Source organism: Nansenia antarctica (genome assembly GCF_963989245.1).
Source record: "Nansenia antarctica genome assembly, chromosome: 16".
NCBI classification, from domain to species: domain Eukaryota; kingdom Metazoa; phylum Chordata; class Actinopteri; order Argentiniformes; family Microstomatidae; genus Nansenia; species Nansenia antarctica.
This window is the reverse complement of record NC_137686.1, coordinates 28,867,606-28,891,352: the sequence shown is the minus strand read 5'-3', so window position 1 is coordinate 28,891,352 and position 23,747 is coordinate 28,867,606. Positions and strand designations below refer to the sequence as shown.

The 23,747-nt window shown below is 44.6% G+C and overlaps 2 protein-coding genes across 2 annotated transcripts in view; one reads left to right on the top strand and one right to left on the bottom strand.

Moving 5' to 3' along the window:
- The window catches only part of dpy30 (dpy-30 histone methyltransferase complex regulatory subunit), a 439,880-nt gene that overhangs the window by 89,128 nt on the left and 327,005 nt on the right, over positions 1 to 23,747 (bottom strand). The gene's annotated exons all lie outside the window — the stretch shown is intronic.
- Positions 17,923 to 23,747, top strand: part of LOC308171664 (creatine kinase B-type-like) — a gene marked incomplete at both ends in the record, with an annotated part of 38,146 nt that continues 32,321 nt past the window's right edge. Inside the window, one exon of the mRNA XM_080546536.1 lies at positions 17,923 to 18,055. Within this exon, the coding sequence (XP_080402662.1) occupies positions 17,923 to 18,055 (133 nt within the window). The remainder of the gene's footprint in view (positions 18,056 to 23,747) is intronic.

The following is a 23,747-nucleotide window of genomic DNA, read 5'->3' as shown; positions in this document are numbered from 1 at the left end:
CTGTGCGGTATGTATACAGTGTTTCCTCCAGGAATTTTTACCATGGTGGCGGGTAGTGCTGACCGCGCACGCGCGCTCAAAACAACGACGTCATTTCAGCCAAAACTCGAAAATAAAATGTTTTCCTGTAAATTAAAAACAAGGGTAGTCCGTCCGTCCGTCCCTCTCTGGAATGGAATGGAATGGACTTTATTTGTCATTGCTACAGTACAGGTACCAGACAACGAAATGGTCCATTAAATAAAATGACACGGTTCAAATGTTCACGCCGGCAGTCCGGCTCTCACACATACTGGCAGCGTCCCGGTCTGACTTAGCTCTCGTTTGTGCACGGCTTTCTTTCTTTCCTTCCTTCCTTCCTTCCTTTATGTGAAGTGGCCGGTCCTGGGCACAGCTGCCTCGCATCCGCTCAACGAGCCTGGCGGTTCGGTGCTGCGCTGATTAGCGGATGCGGGACAGCTGTGTGAGCGGATCGCTCCATCTCTCATCTTGATGAAGATGAATGATCTTTATTGTCATTGTAACAGGTACAACGTAATTTAAATGAGGAATCACAAAACAGTTTTGCAAGCGCGTCGCTTCGGGTTGTGGGTGTGTCTAGCGCTGTGAAGGTCTGAAAAGCGGCCTAAATCTTTATTTTTTTTTTTTGGTTGAGAAATCTGCATGGTGGCGGAGGAAATTCCATCGTGGCGGACCGCCACGATGAAATGCATGTAGAGGAAACACTGGTATATGTGTCTGTCTCTCTGTGTGGTTTGTATATGTGTATGTGTCTGTCTCTCTGTGTGGTAACCTTTCCCTCACCCTTAACCCCTAACCCACCCCTAACCCCTACTTCACCCCTAACCCCTACTTCACCCCTAATCCCTGCCTCAGCCCTAACCCCACCCGTAACCCCTAACCCTCCCCTAACCCCCTAACTTTAATCAAGATGACCTCACCTCAGTATTTCCAGTTTGCAGTGTGGACTCCTCAGTCCAGCAGAGAGCAGCTTCACACCTGAGTCCTGCAGGTTATTCCTGCTGAGGTCCAGCTCTGTCAGACAAGAGGAGTTGGAGCTGAGAGCTGAGGCCAGAGACTCACAGCATCCCTCAGTCAGCTGACACCTCTCCAACCTGGGACCAGACATGTTTACATGGTTAAGACCTCAAATGAAGATGAAAGTAGCAACGGCAGCACTCACAGACATTGGTTGTGACAGTGAAGTATGAACACAGCAGGACAGAAGTAGAACCTTTCTTTCTAACACATAACTCACCACTAAACCTTAAAAAAAAAAAAAATCACAGAGAGACATACACATGAAAATATAAAAGTACTGTAAAATCAATGACACACTCGCTAGTCAACTAACACAGCTTGTTAGGAGAGATTACGCCAATAACATAATGGTATAATGTTTCTCTGTCTCTTTCTCTCTCTTTCTCTCTCTTTCTCTTTCTTCACACACACACACACACACACACACACAATACAGTGCATGCACACACACTTGCACACACACACTCACACTCACACACACACCCGTGTGGACTCCTCAGTCCAGCAGAGAGCAGCTTCACACCTGAATCCTGCAGAATCCTACAGTACTTTTATATCTGTGTCTGTCTGTCTGTGTGTGTGGTTTGTATATGTGTATGTGTCTGTCTGTCTGTGCGGTTTGTATGTGTGTATGTGTCTGTCTCTCTGTGTGGTTTGTATATGTGTATGTGTCTGTCTCTCTGTGTGGTTTGTATATGTGTATGTGTCTGTCTCTCTGTGCGGTATGTATATGTGTCTGTCTCTCTGTGCGGTATGTATATGTGTATGTGTCTGTCTCTCTGTGTGGTTTGTATATGTGTATGTGTCTGTCTCTCTGTGCGGTATGTATATGTGTATGTGTCTGTCTCTCTGTGCGGTATGTATGTGTGTATGTGTCTGTCTCTCTGTGTGGTTTGTATATGTGTATGTGTCTGTCTCTCTGTGTGGTTTGTATATGTGTATGTGTCTGTCTCTCTGTGTGGTTTGTATATGTGTATGTGTCTGTCTCTCTGTGTGGTTTGTATATGTGTATGTGTCTGTCTCTCTGTGTGGTTTGTATATGTGTATGTGTCTGTCTCTCTGTGTGGTTTGTATATGTGTATGTGTCTGTCTCTCTGTGTGGTTTGAATATGTGTATGTGTCTGTCTCTCTGTGTGGTTTGTATATGTGTATGTGTCTGTCTCTCTGTGTGGTCTGTATATGTGTATGTGTCTGTATCTCTGTGCGGTATGTATGTGTGTATGTGTCTGTCTCTCTGTGTGGTCTGTATATGTGTATGTGTCTGTCTCTCTGTGCGGTATGTATGTGTGTATGTGTCTGTCTCTCTGTGTGGTTTGTATATGTGTATGTGTCTGTCTCTCTGTGTGGTCTGTATATGTGTATGTGTCTGTCTCTCTGTGCGGTATGTATGTGTGTATGTGTCTGTCTCTCTGTGTGGTTTGTATATGTGTATGTGTCTGTCTCTCTGTGCGGTTTGTATATGTGTATGTGTCTGTCTCTCTGTGTGGTTTGTATATGTGTATGTGTCTGTCTCTCTGTGTGGTTTGTATATGTGTATGTGTCTGTCTCTCTGTGCGGTTTGTATATGTGTATGTGTCTGTCTCTCTGTGTGGTTTGTATATGTGTCTGTCTCTCTGTGCGGTATGTATATGTGTATGTGTCTGTCTCTCTGTGTGGTTTGTATATGTGTATGTGTCTGTCTCTCTGTGCGGTATGTATATGTGTATATGTCTTTTTCTCTGTGTGGTTTGTATATGTGTCTGTGTCTGTCTCTCTGTGTGGTTTGTATATGTGTATGTGTCTGTCTCTCTGTGCGGTAACCTTTCCCTCACCCTTAACCCCTAACCCCTACTTCACCCCTAACCCCTACTTCACCCCTAATCCCTGCCTCAGCCCTAACCCCACCCGTAACCCCTAACCCTCCCCTCACCCCCTAACTTTAATCAAGATAACCTCACCTCAGTGTTTTCAGTTTGCAGTTTGGACTCCTCAGTCCAGCAGAGAGCAGCTTCACACCTGAGTCCTGCAGGTCATTGATACGGAGGTCCAGCTCTGTCAGACTAGAGGAGTTGGAGCTGAGAGCTGAGGCCAGAGACTTACAGCATCCCTCAGTCAGCTCACACCCCACCAACCTGGGACCAGACATGTTTACATGGTTAAGACCTCACATGAAGATGAAAGTAGCAATGGCAGCACTCACAGACATTGGTTGTGACAGTGAAGTATGAACACAGCAGGACAGAAGTAGAACCTTTCTTTCTAACACATAACTCACCACTAAACCTTAAAAAAAAAAAAAATCACAGAGAGACATACACATGAAAATATAAAAGTACTGTAAAATCAATGACACACTCGCTAGTCAACTAACACAGCTTGTTAGGAGAGATTACGCCAATAACATAATGGTATAATGTTTCTCTGTCTCTTTCTCTCTCTCTCTGTCTCTCTCTCTTTCTCTCTCTTTCTCTTTCTTCACACACACACACACACACACACAATACAGTGCATGCACACACACTTGCACACACACACTCACACTCACACACACACCCGTGTGGACTCCTCAGTCCAGCAGAGAGCAGCTTCACACCTGAATCCTGCAGAATCCTACAGTACTTTTATATCTGTGTCTGTCTGTCTGTGTGTGTGGTTTGTATATGTGTATGTGTCTGTCTGTCTGTGCGGTTTGTATGTGTGTATGTGTCTGTCTCTCTGTGTGGTTTGTATATGTGTATGTGTCTGTCTCTCTGTGTGGTTTGTATATGTGTATGTGTCTGTCTCTCTGTGCGGTATGTATATGTGTCTGTCTCTCTGTGCGGTATGTATATGTGTATGTGTCTGTCTCTCTGTGTGGTTTGTATATGTGTATGTGTCTGTCTCTCTCTGTGGTTTGTATATGTGTATGTGTCTGTCTCTGTGTGGTTTGTATGTGTGTATGTGTCTGTCTCTCTGTGCGGTTTGTATATGTGTATATGTCTGTCTCTCTGTGCGGTATGTATGTGTGTATGTGTCTGTCTCTCTGTGCGGTTTGTATATGTGTCTGTCTCTCTGTGTGGTTTGTATATGTGTATATGTCTGTCTCTCTGTGCGGTAACCTTTCCCTCACCCTTAACCCCTAACCCACCCCTAACCCCTACTTCACCCCTAACCCCTACTTCACCCCTAATCCCTGCCTCAGCCCTAACCCCACCCGTAACCCCTAACCCCACCCGTATGTGTCTCTTTTTCTCTCTCTCTCTCTGCCTCTCTCTCTCTCTCTCTTTCTCTCTCTCTCTCTTTCTTTCTCTTTCTTCACACACACACACACACACACGCACACACATGCATACAATACAGTGCATGCACAGACACTCGCACACAAACACTCACACACACCCGCACACATTTTAAATGCTTTATTTATGTCCACATACATGTACAATTCTAAAGGACATAAATACTATCAGTGCATTTTGATATCATGGAAACAATCTGTTACAGTAATGCTGAGCCAACAACCAGTTCTGCCACACACAGGATGTTATTCACACCAGATGATACCAGTGGGTTGACACACACACACACACACACACACACACACACACACACACACACACACACACCACAAATAAGTTAGCACACAGTATTTACAGGGCTGGTATCTATCAAATACTCACTTGGCTGTTCTGGAGACTTTGACCACTGGCATCAGCCTCAGAAGAGCCTTCTCTGATCCAGAGTATTTCTTCAGGTCAAACACATCCAGCTTCTCTTCTGAAGTCAGCAACACAAAGACCAGAGCTGACCACTGTGCAGGTGAGAGTTTGGATTCTGAGAGACTTCCTGAGCTCAGGTAGCTTTGGATCTCATCCACTAGAGAATGGTCATTCATATCATTCAGACAGTGGAACAGATTGATGCTTTTCTCTGGAGAGAGGTTTTTCTTCCCGATCTTCTCCTTAATATACCTAACAGTTTTCTGATTGGTCTGTGAGCTGCTTTCTGTTCGTTTCAGAAGGCCTTTTTCTTCTAGAAGATCCTGATTGGACTCCAGTGAGAGGCCAAGCAGGAAGCGGAGGAACAGGTCCAGGTGTCCATTCTGACTCTCTAAGGCCTTGTCTATTGCACTCTTGTGTACAGAGACTATTATAGGTTGAAACAGACTCCTGGTGTTGGAAAGTACATTTTCGTTGTTGTTTTTGAAGGCGAGAAACACATAAAGAGCAGCAAGAAACTCCTGAACACTCAGATGCACAAAGCTGAACACCTCCTCCTTACCACCCTCCTTTCTAAACACTCCTGAGTATTCTGATGCTTCTCTCACATCAATGTCACACTCTCTCAGGTCTTTCTTATAGAAGATCAGATAGCCTTTTTCCAGCTGATTGAAGGCCAGTTTCCCCAGTTTCATTATCATCTCCTTCACTGTACTGCTCTGCTGATATTTTGGACTTTTCGGGATCTGACAGATCAGGAATTGAATGTACATCTCAGTCAGAGTCTTGGGCCACTCTTCACTCTTATCTGTACTCATTCCTCCAAGGACTGTAGATATGATCGCACAGAACATCGGTATGCGGCACAGGGAGTAGAGGCTCCTCAATGACATGACGTGTTCGATGATTCTGCTGGCCATGGTCTCATCACTGACTTTCCTCTTGAAGTACTCCTCCTTCTGTGGGTCGTTGAACCCTCGCACCTCTGTGAACCGGTCAACACACTTTAGAGGGATCTTATTGGCTGCTCCAGGTCGGGTGGTTATCCAGATGCGAGCTTTTGGGAGTAGATGCCCATCGATGAGGTTCGTCAGCAGCCTGTCCAGTGAAGTTGTCTCTATGACAGAACGACAGATTTGGTTGTTCTTGAAGTCTAGAGGAAGTCGATACTCATCCAGACCATCCAGGATGAACACAACGTTGTCCATGTCATAGTTGGAGTTTCCTGATTCTTTCATTTCTGTAAAAAAACTATCAAGTAGTTTTTTTAAGCTGACATCACCCTTCCACGCATTCAGCTCCCGAAAAAGAAGTGGAAATATGAACTGAACATCCTGATTGGCTTTTCCTTCAACCCATTCCATGGTGAAATGCTGAGTAATGAGTGTTTTACCAACACCAGGATCTCCCATTGTCAGCACTACTCTGGGGTCTTTGTCTTGTCCAGGTAAGCGCTCGAAGATGTCCTTGCATTCGATGGGTTTCTCCTGTGTTGCTGGTCTCCTGGATGCCTCATTTTCATTGACCTCTCCACTGTCTATGATGTGGACTTTTGTGAAGATCTTTTCTAAACGTACCTTAGAGCCCTGCTCACCTACCCCTTCACATAAGTATTCATGTTGTGTCTTTAGGTATTTCTTTAGTTCAGTTTGGCAGTTTTGCAGTTCTTCTGAAAAAAATATACAAAACAGAGAATTTAACTTGGGAGTGCAAGATGTTATACATTCTTTTATGATATTCTGTACATATGTAAGTAATTAACTTTACTATATTCATTGCATTGTTTATATGTACATAATAGGTGCATTTTTGTCTGAAAGACAAATTCAGGCTCTGGGAGAATTATCTGTGATTATATGAGATGATGCTAACACATTACCAGTAAACATGGTCATATGAGATGATGCTAACATATTGCCAGTAAACATGGTCATATGAGATGATGCTAACACATTACCAGTAAACATGGTCATACATGCTTTTGACAAGTGAACAATTGGATTACTTAATCCTAACATTCATGTGTTTATCCCAAGTATCCCAAATAATGTAACATTACCTTTGTCTTTAGAATCAGCATGTGTCTGATCTGAGAGAGAGAGAGAGAGAGAGAGAGAGAGAGAGAGAGAGAGAGAGAGAGAGAGAGAGAGAGAGACATTAGGACATACATAACCAGAACCTTTTCACACATTATTAAGAGAAATTCAGCATAGGTGAGGAAGGGAGGGGAGGGTTGGGTTGGAGGGGCAGGGAGGGGGAGAGATAGAGGCAGGGAGTGTGAGGGGGGAGAGTGAGGGAGAGGAAGGGAGACAAAGAGAGGGAGGGAGTGTGTTTGTATCAGTGGCGGCTGGCCAATAGAGGGCGCTAGGGCGCCGCCCCCACCTTCCAACGCGCCCCCACTTCCTAGTTCCTACTTGTAAAAGTTTTTAAAAAATAAACATTGTTTACTCATAAAATGCGGCTGATATTCTGTCGGCGCCTATCAGCATTCATTAAAAATCCTCCAATACAATAACAATTTTATCTGTGTGAAATTCACTGTGAAAATACATATATATATATATATATACAAGGGTAAGGAGTCGGGACGCCGGCCGAATGGGATCCTATGGCAGTGCGAATACTTTTGGCTAACACGTGAGCTGTAGCAGCGCTCCAATTGTCTGTCTCCTATTTCTCGGTCTGAGCATGCGCGGATTAACACATAGGCTTACCTAGGCTGCAGCCTAGGGCCACTACCACTAGGGACATAGCCTAGGCTAAATTCGTAAGAGAAAGCTGCAAAAATGAAGCGGACGCACATTAGTGGGTCTCAAGTCTCACGCATTGGGCGTGAGACACACGGGTTGAAATGTGGCGTGTGAACGGGTTGAAATGCGTGTGTCTCACGCCCAATGCGTGAGACTTGAGAGCCCTGTTATAGCTAAGTAAAAAATAATAATAATAATAATGCAGCTGCGACGACCAATGTTGTTGAGAGTGAGAGCCACGAAGCAGTTAGCACTGGGTCGGGTGTCGCTAGCAGCACTGAGGCGAACATGGGGGACAGCAACAGAGAGACAGACAACAGGAGAGGACAGCAACAGAGAGACAGACAACAGGAGAGGACAGCAACAGAGAGACAGACAACAGGAGAGGACAGCAACAGAGAGACAGACAACAGGATATCAACAGAGAGACAGACAACAGGACAGCAACAGAGAGACAGACAACAGGACAGCAACAGAGAGACAGACAACAGGACAGCAACAGAGAGACAGACAACAGGAGAGGACAGCAACAGAGAGACAGACAACAGGATATCAACAGAGAGACAGACAACAGGATATCAACAGAGAGACAGACAACAGGACAGCAACAGAGAGACAGACAACAGGACAGCAACAGAGAGACAGACAACAGGAGAGGAGAGCAACAGAGAGACAGACAACAGGAGAGGAGAGCAACAGAGAGACAGACAACAGGAGAGGACAGCAACAGAGAGACAGACAACAGGAGAGGACAGTTCTGTCACACACTCACACTCCTCATATTATGGAAGCATGTAGTGGACTTAATTCAAATGTTAATGCAATTTGAGATTGCAATTGCATGTTCCACTTTTGCATGCATTCTTTCAGTCAATATTCAAATTCAAATGCAATTATATGATTTTCATTTTCATGTACCTGGTATGCACATTCGCTGTCAATATTAAAATGATACTGCAAAGCCATTTGACATTTCATTTTCAAAGTCATGCGCTGCTTTGTAACTGACAAAATTCAAAAGTTCAGTCTAAAGTGAAAATTACGATGCAATCCCACAATAGCATTTTCATTTTCCACTTTTGCCTGCATTATTTGAGTCAATATGACAATTGTAATGCAATAATATGATACGCGTTTGCATTTCCATGTTCTAGTAAACACATCCGCTTCGTAGCTGACAAAATTCAAACGTTGACCATTTCATGCAATAATGGCATTGCATGAACACGCTTAAGCCTATAGGCTAATATGTTAGAACATATTGTTCAAATGATCCCATTCTCATGTTCTACCGGCCTGTCAGTCATTCTCTGGGGGCAGGACAATGTGGCAGGACTAGCGCAAGTCATTTGGGATTTCGCAGATCAGATCGAAAGCAATTTGATTCCCTGGTCAGATGCTCACGACAGAATAGAACTAATAATTGAAAAGTTTGCCCATCCCTAATGTGATCTCTTACGTGTGACAATGTCTGTTTTTGGTTTTCAGAATACCATAATATTTTTAAAGCAATTTTCCTAACTTATTGCAGTGAAAATGTAATGTATGTTCCCTAACATATTTATTGCAGTTCCCTAACATATTTATTGCAGTCAACCTTTATTTGGCATCTGGATATGTATATATATATACATGGAAAAGTAGTTTAAAACTGGGGTAATCATTTAGTCCGCTATGCTACATTTAAAAGAGTGCTCCCATGACATCAGTTCCATTAATCAACAAGGTAAATACAGTGAAATGGAAATTAACATCCAGTGACCCTGAAGAGGTTGTTATTAAACACGTTGCATAACATACATTGGATCTGACTTTGTAGTATGTGTGAGGTTGACAATAAGTTGCTTTTTACATTGCCTTTTTGCATTTCCTCACAGCTGGGATCTGTCTCTCAGGATGACGTGTGTTGTATTTTTCTGTGTCAATCTCATCCAGCACACCCTTTGACATGAGAAGTGCGTTGGCCAGGGCTGAACAGTGACCAGGTGAGAAATCACCCCTGTCTCTGTTTCTTGCCTTAAGGAACTTGTGAATGTCCTCATGTACTAAACTGTCTTTCATCTCAGTCAAGCAGATGAGAAGATTGATGAACCTATCAGGTGAGAGATCCTCTACATCTGGCTTCCTGAGGAATTTCCTTATTTCCTCAACAGTCTCGGTGCTGTTCTCTGCCTGTGGCAGTAGGCCTTTTAAACGAGTCTGATTGGACTCCAGTGAGATGCCAAGAAGGAAGCGGAGGAACAGGTCCAGGTGTCCATTCTCACTCTAAGGATTTGCGCACCATCTTCTTCAGCCACTCATGCAAGGGAAGCTCTGTAGACACATCCCCCAGGTAAGACTGCAGTGCTTTGATGTCCTTCGTCACGCAGCAGTAGAACACATACAGAGCAGCAAGGAACTCCTGAAAGCTCAGGTGCACAAAGCAGTACACCTTCTCCTCATGCAGCCCATGCTCACTTTTAAGGAATTCTGTGCAAAATCCAGAGTATTCTGAGGCTTTAGTGACATCGATGCCACACTTTATCAGGTCTTCTTTATTGAATATGAGATTTCCATCCACCAGCTGTTCAAATGCCAGTCGCCCCAGTCTCAGAATGTAGTCTTTGTTTGTTTTCATGACTTTCTTTCGATCTCTCTCTATCTTTTTCCCATGATACTTCTTATTCCTAAGGGTTGTCTGAATGATGAGAAAGTGTGTGTACATCTCAGTCAGAGTTAATCTGTCTTCACTCTCTCCACCCTCTCTAGAACCATGGAAGTGATCCAACAGATGATAGGTATATAACACATGATGTGGAGGCTCCTTGAGTGCTTTATTTGTGAGATTATTTGTTTGGCCAGATTCTCATCCTTGAGCTTCTTCTTGAAGAACTCCTCTTCCTGTGGGCCACTGAACCCTCGTACTTCTGTCTTCCTGTGGGTCACTGAACCCTCGTACTTCTGTCTTCCTGTGGGCCACTGAACCCTCATACTTCTGTCTTCCTGTGGGCCACTGAACCCTCGTACTTCTGTCTTCCTGTGGGCCACTGAACCCTCGTACTTCTGTCTTCCTGTGGGCCACTGAACCCTCGTACTTCTGTCTTCTCTTCCTGTGGGCCACTGAACCCTCGTACTTCTGTCTTCCTGTGGGTCACTGAACCCTCGTACTTCTGTCTTCCTGTGGGCCACTGAACCCTCGTACTTCTGTCTTCCTGTGGGCCACTGAACCCTCGTACTTCTGTCTTCCTGTGGGCCACTGAACCCTCGTACTTCTGTCTTCCTGTGGGCCACTGAACCCTCGTACTTCTGTCTTCCTGTGGGCCACTGAACCCTCGTACTTCTGTCTTCCTGTGGGTCACTGAACCCTCGTACTTCTGTCTTCTCTTCCTGTGGGTCACTGAACCCTCGTACTTCTGTCTTCCTGTGGGCCACTGAACCCTCGTACTTCTGTCTTCCTGTGGGCCACTGAACCCTCGTACTTCTGTCTTCCTGTGGGTCACTGAACCCTCGTACTTCTGTCTTCTCTTCCTGTGGGCCACTGAACCCTCGTACTTCTGTCTTCCTGTGGGCCACTGAACCCTCGTACTTCTGTCTTCCTGTGGGCCACTGAACCCTCATACTTCTGTCTTCCTGTGGGCCACTGAACCCTCGTACTTCTGTCTTCCTGTGGGTCACTGAACCCTCGTACTTCTGTCTTCCTGTGGGCCACTGAACCCTCGTACTTCTGTCTTCCTGTGGGCCACTGAACCCTCGTACTTCTGTCTTCCTGTGGGCCACTGAACCCTCGTACTTCTGTCTTCCTGTGGGTCACTGAACCCTCGTACTTCTGTCTTCCGGTCAATGTTTTCACGGGGGATCTTACTGGCTGCTGCTGGTCGAGAGGTTATCCAGATCAGGGCATCGGGGAGCAGATTCCCCTTGATGAGGTTTGTCAGCAACATGTCTACTGATGATGTCACAGTTGGGTCATCCAACATCTTCTTCTGGTAGAAATCTAATGGAAGTGTGCTTTCATCCAGACCATCTAAGATGAACAGAACTTTATGCTTCTTGTATTCTTTTGCATCACTTATCTCTTTCAGTTGAGGGTGGACGTACTTCAGAAGTCCATGCAGACTGTACTGGTCTTCTTTGATTAAATTCAGCTCTCGTAATGGAAGCACAAAGATGAAATCTATATCCTGATTGGCTTTTCCTTCTGCCCAGTCTTAGATTAACTTCTGCACAGAGAATGTTGTTCTGATACCAGCGATGCCATTCATCAGCACACGTCTGATAGATGTCTCTTGTCCAGGTAAGGGTTTGAAGATATCTCTGCAGTCAATTGGGATGTCCGTTTCTTTCCTGGATGTATATTCAATCTGTTGAATCTCATGTTCATTATTAACCCCTCCCGCTCTGTGATGCAGAGCCTTCATACCAGTGTAACCAGAACCATCCCTGTCATCAACGATGGGTGATGAAGGGGCGGGATGAACTAAAATGTCACAACTAGATGGCAGCTACTTCACTGGACATGATGATCATATCTTCCACTACAGTATCTGAAATAAACACTATTTTCTATGAAACAAAACAAAAGACACTTTCTACACGCGTTCTCTTACTAACCAGCTGCTCCATTTCTTTTCTGGTTCCCACTGCGAACCAACTTTTCAGTCTCTGAACCAACTGAGTTTCGGTCTGAACGCGCCGGCCGGTTCCAGACTTGGTTTGCGAACGCGAACCGGAACGGTTCTTTGCTGGTGTGAAAGCCCTATTAGAGGTATCCAACATGAGACCCACAGGCCATGTTTGGCTCATCATGTGACTTGATATGGTGGCTAATATGCTATTATCAAAAGCCTGCTTGAATACTTCTATCAAATATATAATTCTACAGAGAGGAGAGTGAGTGAGTGAGTGAGGTGAGGTGAGTGAGTGAGTGAGTGAGAGAGAGAGAGAGAGAGACTTACCCAAGGATTGGACCAAATGACGGTCTTTCTCCTGGAGGATCCTGTAGAAGGCTGACTTGACTTTGACTCCTCCTGAGCGTAAGGCCTCGTCCAGCTTCCTCATCTGGCCCTGTGTGGTCTGGGCAGCACAGATGATGGAGTACATCTCCTGATGCATCATACCTCTCTGGCGCAGCTCATCTGCTATGGGTATCACCATGGTAACCCTCTGAATGAGAGCAGCCATGTGACTGTCGACAAACTCAGCATCTGGAATTAAATAATGAATACCTGTTTCATGAAACTAGAACCTGCATGAAACACAGACACTGTCCATACAGAATATCAGGCCATATAAGAATAAGACCACCTGATAAAAATAAGACCATTATATTATTACAGTATAAGCAGCACTCGAGTTGAGGGGGGATGGCATCCCCCCAGAAATAAAAAGTCAAAATCGCCCCCCTCTTTCCATACGTTATGTCATTTTATCAATGAACATGGTATTACTGCTATTTCAAGGTGCGAGGGGGCACGCACACAAGCAATTACATTTTTACCAAGTTACTGACACTGAAGTCACTGACGCTGAGGGGATGCTAAAATTGTCCTCATGATAAATCCACCACCTCCTCTGATTTTCTTTTACAACTTGAGTACTGTGTATAAGCATGTGCCTGGTTAGTTGTCATGATCAAACGTTACTGTCACGCCCTCTACCTCGAGGTAGCAGGCAGTGCCTCTCTCTCTCCCTCCCTCTCCTTCTCCCTCTCTCTCCCTCTCCTTCTCCCTCTCTCTCTCTCTCTCTCGCTCTCTCTCGCTCCCTCTCCTTCTCTCCCTCTCTCTCCCTCTCCTTCTCCCTCTCCTTCTCCCTCTCTCCCTCTCCTTCTCCCTCTCCCTCTCCTTCTCCCTCTCTCTCTCCCTTTCCCTCTCTCTCCCTCTCCTTCTCCCTCTCTCTCTCTCTCTCTCTCTCTCCCTCTCCCTCTCTCTCCCTCTCCTTCTCCCTCTCTCTCTCTCTCTCTCTCCCTCTCCCTCTCTCTCCTTCTCCCTCTCTCTCCCTCTCCCTCTCTCTCCCTCTCTCTCCCTCTCCTTCTCCCTCTCTCTCTCTCTCTCTCTCTCTCTCTCTCTCTCCCTCTCCCTCTCTCTCCCTCTCCCTCTCTCTCCCTCTCTCTCCCTCTCCTTCTCCCTCTCTCTCTCTCTCTCTCCCTCTCTCTCCCTCTCCTTCTCCCTCTCTCTCTCTCTCTCTCTCTCTCTCTCTCTCTCCCTCTCCCTCTCTCTCCCTCTCTCTCCCTCTCCTTCTCCCTCTCTCTCTCTCTCTCTCTCTCTCTCCCTCTCTCTCCCTCTCTCTCTCCCTCTCTCTCTCCCTAAATGACAGGAGTGGAGTCAGCTGTGCGGGTGTCCGGCTGTTCTCTATTACCACATCGTTAGCCCTGTATAAAGACCCGGTCCAGCCTTCACTTCACTGCCAGATCGTAGCTTCAGTTTACCGTATGATACGCTTCCAGCTCCCCTACCTATTTACTACCCTGCCTGTACCTGCCTCCTACTTACCCCTGTTTTGCCTTTACCCCCAGTACCCCTACCAGACTCCTGCTACCTGCCTACCAGACTCCTGCTACCTGCCCTCCTGCCTACCTGCCCTCCTACCTGCCCTCCTACCTGCCCTCCTACCTGTCCTCCTACCTGTCCTCCCGGCCTGACCCCTGCCTGCCTGCCGACTACTCCTCCTGCCTAACCCCCTGCCTGCCTGCCGACTACCTCTCCTGCCTAAGCCCCTGCCTGCCTGCCGACTACCTCTCCTGCCTAAGCCCCTGCCTGCCTAACGACTACCCCTCCTGCCTAAGCCCCTGCCTGCCTAACGACTACCTCTCCTGCCTAACCCCCTGCCTGCCTGCCGACTACCTCTCCTGCCTAAGCCCCTGCCTGCCTAACGACTACCCCTCCTGCCTAAGCCCCTGCCTGCCTAACGACTACCCCTCCTGCCTAACCCCCCGCTTGCCCTAAGACCATTCTGAACGCGAGGGATCATTCGTATACTCTCTGTGTTAACTGTGTGTGTTAATAGTTAAAGCTTTTGAAGTGTTAACGTTTTGTAAATAAAAAGTTCTGTTGACAAAAGGTATAAATGTGTAGTTGTATATTTAATAGTAAAGTTTGTGTTCATGATTAGATAATTGTTCCAGTTTTTGTAATTGAAAGTTATTGTTGATAATGAAGACATTCCCAGCAAGCACAAAGACGTTATAAAGACGTCATGATGACGCCTTTCAGAGACGTCCAGGACTAGGCCAGATCACATGTCGTTTAGGGGATTTTTATGACGTCTTAACCAGGACGTTATCTCAACAACTTCTTAATGACCTGAATACAACCGGCTGTTTTAGGTGACCAAAAAGACGTTATAAATACGTCGTGTTGATGTCCAGAACTAGGCCAGATCACATGTCGTTGCTCAAAAAGTCGTTGAACTGACGTCCTGAAAAGACGTAAAAAAAAATCCCCTAAACGACATGTGATCTGGCCTAGTCCTGGACGTCTCTGAAAGGCGTCATCATGACGTCTTTATAACGTCTTTGTGCTTGCTGGGTACAGATCCAATTAAATATGATTCCCGATTAAACTACAACATTTGAGAGGTTGTTTTGCAAAAACATATAGCCTACCTTGCTTTGTAGTTATTATACTAAATCATTTCTCTTTTAGATTAGATTAGATTCAACCTTATTGTCATTGAGAAGTACTAAGACAAGGAAACGCAGATGCATTTCATGATCGTCGCCCCAGACCGAGGGCGATTGATGGTTATTTTGTCTTTCTGTCATTTTCAAATAATCGCACAACAGTAACAAGCTGCTTGCTGATGGTCTTGTAGCCCATTCCAGCCTTGTGCAGGTATACAATCTTGTCCCTGACGTCCTTATACAACTTTTTGGTCTTGCCCATGATGGAGAGGTTAGAATCTGATTGATTGATTCTATGACGTAAATAAAAAAGGAACTTGGCGTGAAACTGTGCGCACCTCTAAGCACACTGGCACCCATGCGTACGCATAGAAACTGGAGAAATGAGCAACTGCAACTCCGCTGGCAGAAGGGTGAAAGAGGAGAAACGCTTTGAAATGGACACCATTTCCACCGACATAAGAAATATTGCCTCTCACTTGTTATGAAGGAGTGCACACAAAGGATACGTGCACACTACACATATCTTATTCGTCCTTGTCCTGTACGCATCACACTATATACATATATCTTTACTGTACATATCAGTGGCGGCTGGCCGATAGAGGGCGCTGGGGCGCCGCCCCCACCTTCACTTCCTAGTTGCGATTTGTAAAAGTTTAAAAAATAAATAAACATTGTTTATTCACAAAATGCGGCTGATATTCTGTCGGCGCCTATCAGCATTAATTAAAAATCCTCCAATACAATAAACATTTTATCTGTGTGTGTGTGTGTAAAATTCACTGTTAAAATACATAGGGGGAGGAGTCGGGGCGCCGGCCGAATGCAAGTCTATGGCAGACCAAATACTTTTGGCTTACACGTGAGCTGTAGCAGCGCTCCAATTGGCTGTCTCCTATTTCTCGGCCGGGGCGCAAAAATTGCGCCCTGAATATCCGGTTGTATAGCAGAAAATGCATATGCTGAGGACTTCCGACTTCCGGGGCAGCATGGATTGAACGCATGCACGACTGCTCTCCTAACAAATTACGTTTTTTACAATGTAAGGAGGATTTATTTCTGTAAACAAATTGAACAAATGGATTAGAAGGAGGCATCTTTTGTTCCTAACTTGAGGATATTGCAACTGGACCTATTACCGAAGTCAAACTTATCTCGTTTGTGGTCGCAATCTCCGCACCGGCTGTTTGTTGATTGTTTGATATAGGTTACTCAAGTTGTATGGCCAACGGCGCTGGCAGCAGAGAGTTAAGAAATCTAAGAAGCGATCTAAAACAAAAAGTTACGGTGATGGACCGCGGAGAACTTGCATCAATTATGAGAGAAGTCATACGTGAAGAGCTTGACTCCGCATTTGATCTGAAACTTAAACCAATTAAAGAATGTCTGGATTCACTCCGCAAGGATATGATTTCCAATACGACCAAGGTAAAGGACCTGGAAACAGCCGCTAACGAGACGGAACGCCGTCTAACTGATATCGAACAAAAACTTTCTCAATCACAGTCGGATAATATGTCACTGAAACAGAAAATTGAACAGATTGAAGCACGTAGCCGCAGTTTTAATATTCGAGTGTTGGGACTGCCTGAAGACAGTGAGAAAGGCAATCCCACTGCTTTTATGAATTCCCTGTTATGCGACGTGTTTGGTGCCGACAAGCTGGGACCTCAACCCCTCATCAACATCGCACACCGCACGGGTCCCCGTCTGGAGGGAGGCAAGACGCGGAGCATGATTGCACGGCTGTTCAACCTGGAGACGAGGAGGCTCATTCTACGCCTGGCAGGGGAATCTGCTGGCAACCTGAAGTTCCAGGGGAAGAGGATCCACATCTACCCCGACCTTACAGCCGAGTTGGTCAAACGAAGAGCGTTATTCAACGAGGTGCGGGGACATCTGCGGGAGGCTAACGTGAGGTATGGGCTGTTATTTCCACGCAAGCTGATTGTCACATTTGCTAACAACACTGCCTCCTTCACGGACCACAGAGAGGCCATGGCACACTACATCCAGGTAATTAAACCAACTCTATAATCCTGACTACATCAATGGCTAACATCAATACCTGAACAACAGCCCACTATATGGGCAATGTGACAGTAGACAATGTAATGAATCCTGGATTGATGGAGATGCCTATAGGCTACGTGACATTTAATTGGAGTCCCTGACTATGACGAATATATGATATGTATGTATATATGAATAACAATTGATATGGATCAATGTATACCTCTTATTAGATTATAAATACTCTGGTTGTTATGTTTGCCTTTTGGTTGACAGCAAAAGGGAGAGAGGAGGATAGGGAGGGAGAGAAGGAGAGAGAGCAGGATGGTGTCGGCACACCAGAGAGAGAGAGAGCAAGAACCAGGTGAGAAAGTGGACAGGTCGTCAAGACCACATAAGTAAGTAGCCTTGAGAACCGATGGTTCTCGAGCCTAATGGCCCATAGCATGAGGCGGCTTAATGTACAAGTTAGTACACCCCCTGGACATGACGCTGGTATGTCGCAGGGTCTTACCCCCTGGGGGGTCCATGCCACGGTCCATGCCACCCCCCCAAGGCAGCAAACCTAGGGGAAACACTGTTATTCAGACCTCTTCCGTTTCCGGGTTACGACGAGTTTTGTTTTTGCTGTTGCAGCTCGACAGCGTTAGAATCTTAAAAACTACTATCTATACCAAACTCTATTGAGAAAGCATTTTTTGTAAATAAATAGCTTTCCTATCCTATATAACATCGGGACCTCGTTCCGCCGAATCCGACGCCGGGAGGCTGAGTCGGGATTACCAGCGTTATTAGTTAGCTACCGCGGCTAACCAGCTAGCCACCTTTAGTGGTAGTCCCGATGCTGGTGGAGGAGGCCCCCCCCCAGGTCACCTCCGTCATCGTCCACGTGGGTGCCAACGACATCGGACGGGAGAGGTCGGAGGAGCTGAAGGACGACTTCCGAGCCCTCATCTCCACCGTCAAGGGCACAGGTAAGACCTGCATCATCTCGGGCCCCTTCCCGAGTCCCAGGTATGGCGACACCAAATACAGTAGAATTCGAAGTCTTCACCTTTGGCTACAGGGATACTGCTGTCATATGCAAATCCCATTTATAGACGATTTCACCACGTTCTTTAACCGTAGTGAGCTGTTTGCGAGAGATAGGTTTCACCCAAACAAGTATGGTGCCCGCCTGCTGTCGATGTCCATGGACCTCGCTGTCCAGCCCTGGACCTGGCCGGTGCCCTGTCAACGCTGATGTGGGATGAGTCCGATCCATTCCTCTAACACCAAACATGCCATCCAGACTATTGTCTCCCATCGGACTCCCTCCACCACAAATAAGGTAATACATGGCGCAAATTTGAGAAATGTATTACCCATTTCATTAAGTATGCCCTCGAGTCAGTCCCAGTGTCAAAATGACATCTCCATGGCAATTTTGAATATCAGGTCCCTATCAAACAAAAAAAACATTTATCATAAATGAGCTCATTTGTGATAGAAAACTCGACTGTATGCTACTCACAGAAACCTGGCTAGATACAAATGGAGCAGCAGCCCTTATTGAGGCATCTCCCCCCAACTACAGTTTTTTCCAATCAATCAGAAATGGAAAAAAGGGGGGAGGAACAGCTACCATAGCTTCAAATAACCTAAACTGCAGGAGCATATCCTTTGATATATTCTCCTCCTTTGAATATCATGCCACAGTTATGGCATGCCAACCACCTATTCTTACGGTAACTGTATACAGGCCGCCGAAACCAGCCCCTACCTTCCTACCTGACTTCTCTGAGTTCCTATCCATTATCCATCCCAACTATGATAGGATTATTATCACTGGTGATTTTAACTTTCATGTTGATAATGAGGCTGACTTGAGGGCTAGGGAATTTATTGACCTCTTGGAATCTATGGATTTTGTCCAACATGTCAATGAACCCACTCACAATCATGGCCATACCCTTGATCTTGTGATTACAAAGGGTCTTAATTAATAATAATTAATAATTTTGCCATTTAGCAGACGCCTTTATCCAAAGCGACTTACAATTACGAATTACAGGGGCATTCCCCCTGGAGTAACTGAGGGCTAAGTGCCTTACTCAAGGGCACACTAGTAGTGTTGTGGTTTCAGGCGGGATTTGAACTCACAACCTTCCGATCACAAGTCCAACTCACTATCCACTAGACCACCACTACCCCTTGAGGTAGTGATATTGAGGTCTCAGGTAGTGATATTGAGGTAGTGATATTGAGGTAGTGATATTGAGGTCTCAATATCAGGTATCAGCGACCTGGCCCTCTCTGACCATTTCTGTATTTTCTTTACCATTGTAACACGTAAAGCTGAAAGCAATGCTGAACGTGTTGTTAAAAAACGTTATCTTACCCCTGCAGTGGCTGAACATTTCAAAGCTTTAATGAACAGTAATCACACAACTCCCACGTTATGTGAAAACGACTTAGTAATTACCTTTAACAATAAAGTAAAAATGGCCCTAGACTCCCTGGCACCTACCAAACTAAAAAAGGTTGGAGCCAAGAGGAGAGCACCATGGCGAAACAGTGAAATAAATCTCCTAAAGAGAACATGTAGGAAAGCTGAGCGCAGATGGAGAAAGAGCAAATTACAGATTGATCAGAATATTTTTAAAGAACATCTATCTGCCTTTAACTTGGCAATGCGAAATGCTAGAAAAAAATCACTTCTCAAAGATAATATCTACAAACAAGAATAACCCCAGGGTCTTGTTCTCGACAATTGATTGCCTTGTAAACCCTGCTCCTAGAACTCTAGACGGCGCAGCCTCTGTCACCAAATGCGAGGAATTTGCAGCCCACTTCAGGGATAAGATAACAAATATTAGAATGTGTATTACTCAGGAAAGACTAGGTTTGTGTAGCACCACAGATCCGCCACCACAGAACATGACTATGAGCATGTTCACCATGATTAGTACGGAAACATTAGGTAAAATTGTGTCACAGCTTAAACCGTCTACGTGTCCTCTTGACCCTATTCCTACCACCTTTTTTAAGGACATTTTTGAATCTGTGTCTGATGACATACTAGGCATTGTAAATCACTCCCTACTTAAAGGGATATTTCCAGCGGCGCTTAAAACTGCCCTGGTTAGACCCACCCTAAAGAAAAGTAACCTAGATCCTTCTGATCCAAAAAACTGTAGACCAATATCCAATCTCACTTTTCTAAGCAAAATTTTAGAAAAGGCAGCGTATAGACAGCTTCATGAATTCTTAGTCTTAAATAATAGGTATGACCCACTTCAGTCAGGTTTCCGATCATACCACAGCACAGAAACCGCTTTGCTTAAGGTAACTAATGACCTTAGGATAAATGCAGACTCGAAAAAACTCTCGATTCTTGTACTCTTAGACTTAAGTGCAGCCTTTGATACGGTAGACCACTCCATACTTATTGAGAGACTTGAAAACTGGGTTGGCCTCTCAGGTCCGGTCTTAAACTGGTTCAGGACTTACCTGGCTGACCGAGACTACTTTGTAGCCCTTGGTGACCATAAGTCAAAAAATTATAGCACAACCTGTGGAGTTCCCCAGGGGTCCATTTTAGGACCGTTGCTTTTTAGCCTATACATGCTACCCCTCAGTTCTGTTATCAAGAAGCATAGCGTTAACTACCACAGCTATGCTGACGACACTCAGCTTTATATCTCAGTAACTCCCAACGACTACAAGATGATCGACCACCTGATAGACTGTATTGCCGATATTAATATTTGGATGACACAAAACTTTCTCCAACTCAATCAAGAAAAAACAGAGGTATTGATCATTGGCGAGAAAACTGGGAGAGAGAAATTATCTGCACACTTGAAAACACTAGCTCTTAACACTAAGTGTCAGGCCAGGAATCTTGGTGTCATAATTGACCCAGATCTAAATTTTGAAACTCATATTAATAACACTATTAAAACATCCTTCTACCATCTAAGAAACATCACTAAGGTACAATCATTTCTCTCCCAGGCAGACACTGAAAAATTAATGCATGCGTTTGTTACTAGTAGGCTAGATTACTGTAATGCTCTCCTGACAGGTCTCCCCCAAAAAATGATAAATAGACTACAAATGGTTCAAAATGCTGCTGCTCGTGTCCTTACTAGGACCAAACGAAGAGTGCACATCACACCTGTCTTGAGATCACTACACTGGCTCCCTGTCAGTCATAGAATAGACTTTAAGATCCTTTTACTAGTTTATAAATCACTTCACTGTGATGCACCCAATTACATGGTGGACATGCTCATAAGATACACACCAGCTAGACCCCTACGGTCTAGTGGCACGGAACTTTTAATAGTGCCAGAAGCTAGGACAAAGAGATTTGGAGGATCAGGTTTTAGCATATATGCTCCTAGATTGTGGAACACCCTACCTGAGGGCCTGAGGTTGTCTAAAACTCAGGACATTTTTAAGCGTGACCTCAAAACCTACTTATTCAATGTCGCCTTTTGATACTAAGGGAGACATTGGACATTATAGAACTAGGATCACTAGGCCATTACACCATACTCGTGTTTTGAGATTTGTGTTGACAGGAAAATGGACCCGGGTGCTGATGAGGCACTGTCAGCTCCAAATAGCACCTAGAGCAGTACTGGAACCGGTACAAGGGTGTACCAGGACCACCATCAGGTTGTATTGCTGTCATCTTTATTGTCTCTATTGTGTTGTTGCATCATAACTGTGCTTAAGATTCTCTTTTGGCAGGACCTGTGACCATACTGGATGCAGAACGATGCAAATATAACACTTAATTTATGGACAGTGTGTACGCCGATAATATGCAAGGAATTTTTCCTGGATACATGGTGTACAGGTTTTTGCCCTTGCTTGCTTGCTTTGTGCCGGTGGTCCTTGGCCTCCCTTTGGGGACCGCTGGGTACTGGTAAGCAAACTGGCTAGTAGTCGCTCTATTGGTAGAGGGCTGCAAGGGAATTTTTCCTGGCTACATAGTATACAGGTTTTTACTTTTGCCTGCTCGCGGCTCTGTCAGTATTGATTGATTGATTGACTGATTGACTGAACATTTTCATTGTGTGAAGCGCATTGAGTTGCATCTTGTAAGAAATGCGCTATACAAATAAAATGTGATTTGATTTGATTTGATATCATCCCCAAGTACACCCCATCCCCATGTATACGGACTACGAAAACTTTAAGCGCACAAATTACTGAACTATCTATTATTACTAGTTGCATCACTAGTGTATCCTGTCTTAGCTGTAATATTGTCACCTTTATCTTGTATTATGCCCATTGCCTTATGTCTTGTGCTGCCATGTCAGGAACCGAAGCCTACGAATTTTACTCTCTTAATGTAACGTAACAATAAACTTGAAACATGCTTGGCTTTTCTACAATGCAGGTTAGATGACGAACTGCATTTCCTTGTGACAACCTTGGTACTTGTCAATGACAATAAGATTGAATCTAATCTAAAAGAAAAAACATGATTTAACATAATAAATACAAAGGGAGATAGGCCTATCTGTTTTTGCAAAACAACCCCTCAAATATGTTGTACAGTTTAATCGGGAATCATATTTAATTGAATCTGTAATACTTGAATGTTATGAAATGTATTATCATAAATAATAAGGTGAACACGTTGTCGATACAGTCTGGAACATAGATATTATAGAGAGTTTCATGTGTTCGTTAAGCAGAACTACTGCGCAGAAATTGACTGGGTGAATTATTTTATTTATTTTTTCACCTTCTGTGGGGCATTTCACTGACCAATAATAGGCAAAGCATGGGTGTTAAAAAGGGTGGGGCGAGACGCTCGTTCCCGTGCGCAACATTTAGGGTTGATTGGGATAAAGGGAAGCAGGCGTGGGAAGAGTGGCCTTTTATAAATCAGAATCTCGTGTGCGTAAATGTTCTTGCTTTGCGTACGACGAAACTCTCTTCTCTCGTCTATATAATATCTATGTTCCAGACTGCTTCAACAACGGAGTCAGTTTAAACGTGATTCGTCCTACTGTTCACCTTACTATTCATGATAATACATGTCATAACATCCACGTATTGTTTAATAATTACAGATTACAATTAAATATGATTCCCGATTAAACTGTACAACATATTTGAGGGGTTGTTTAGCAAAAACAGATAGGCCTATCTCCCTTTGTATTTATTATCTTAAATCATGTTTTTTTTTCTTTTCTTTTAGATTAGATTCAAGCTTATTGACAAGTACCAAGACAAGGAAATGCAGTTCGTCATCTAACCAGATGCATTTCATGATCATCAGTGCATTGTAGAAAAGCCATGAATGTTTCAAGTTTATTGTTACGTTAGTGATTGCATTACACTGCAACGTGACACTCTCGTAAGAGAATAACATTCGTAGGCTTCGGTTCCTGACATTGCAGCACAAGACTTTGCGTCTTGTTTTATCACTTTGCGGTGATAGCACCGACCCTGTGGAACGCGCTCCCTTCCGCCATCAAGTCTGCCCCCACTCTGGACTCCTTTAGAGCCAAGTTAAAAACCCACCTCTTCGTCAATGGTGTTCCCTAAGTCTACTTCCTATTTGTTGTAAATTGTATCCCTTGAGTTGTTCGTTTAAGTAGTCTGTGTCTGTTTGCTTTCTGTGTTCCTTGTCCTTGTCCTTGTCTTTATCTG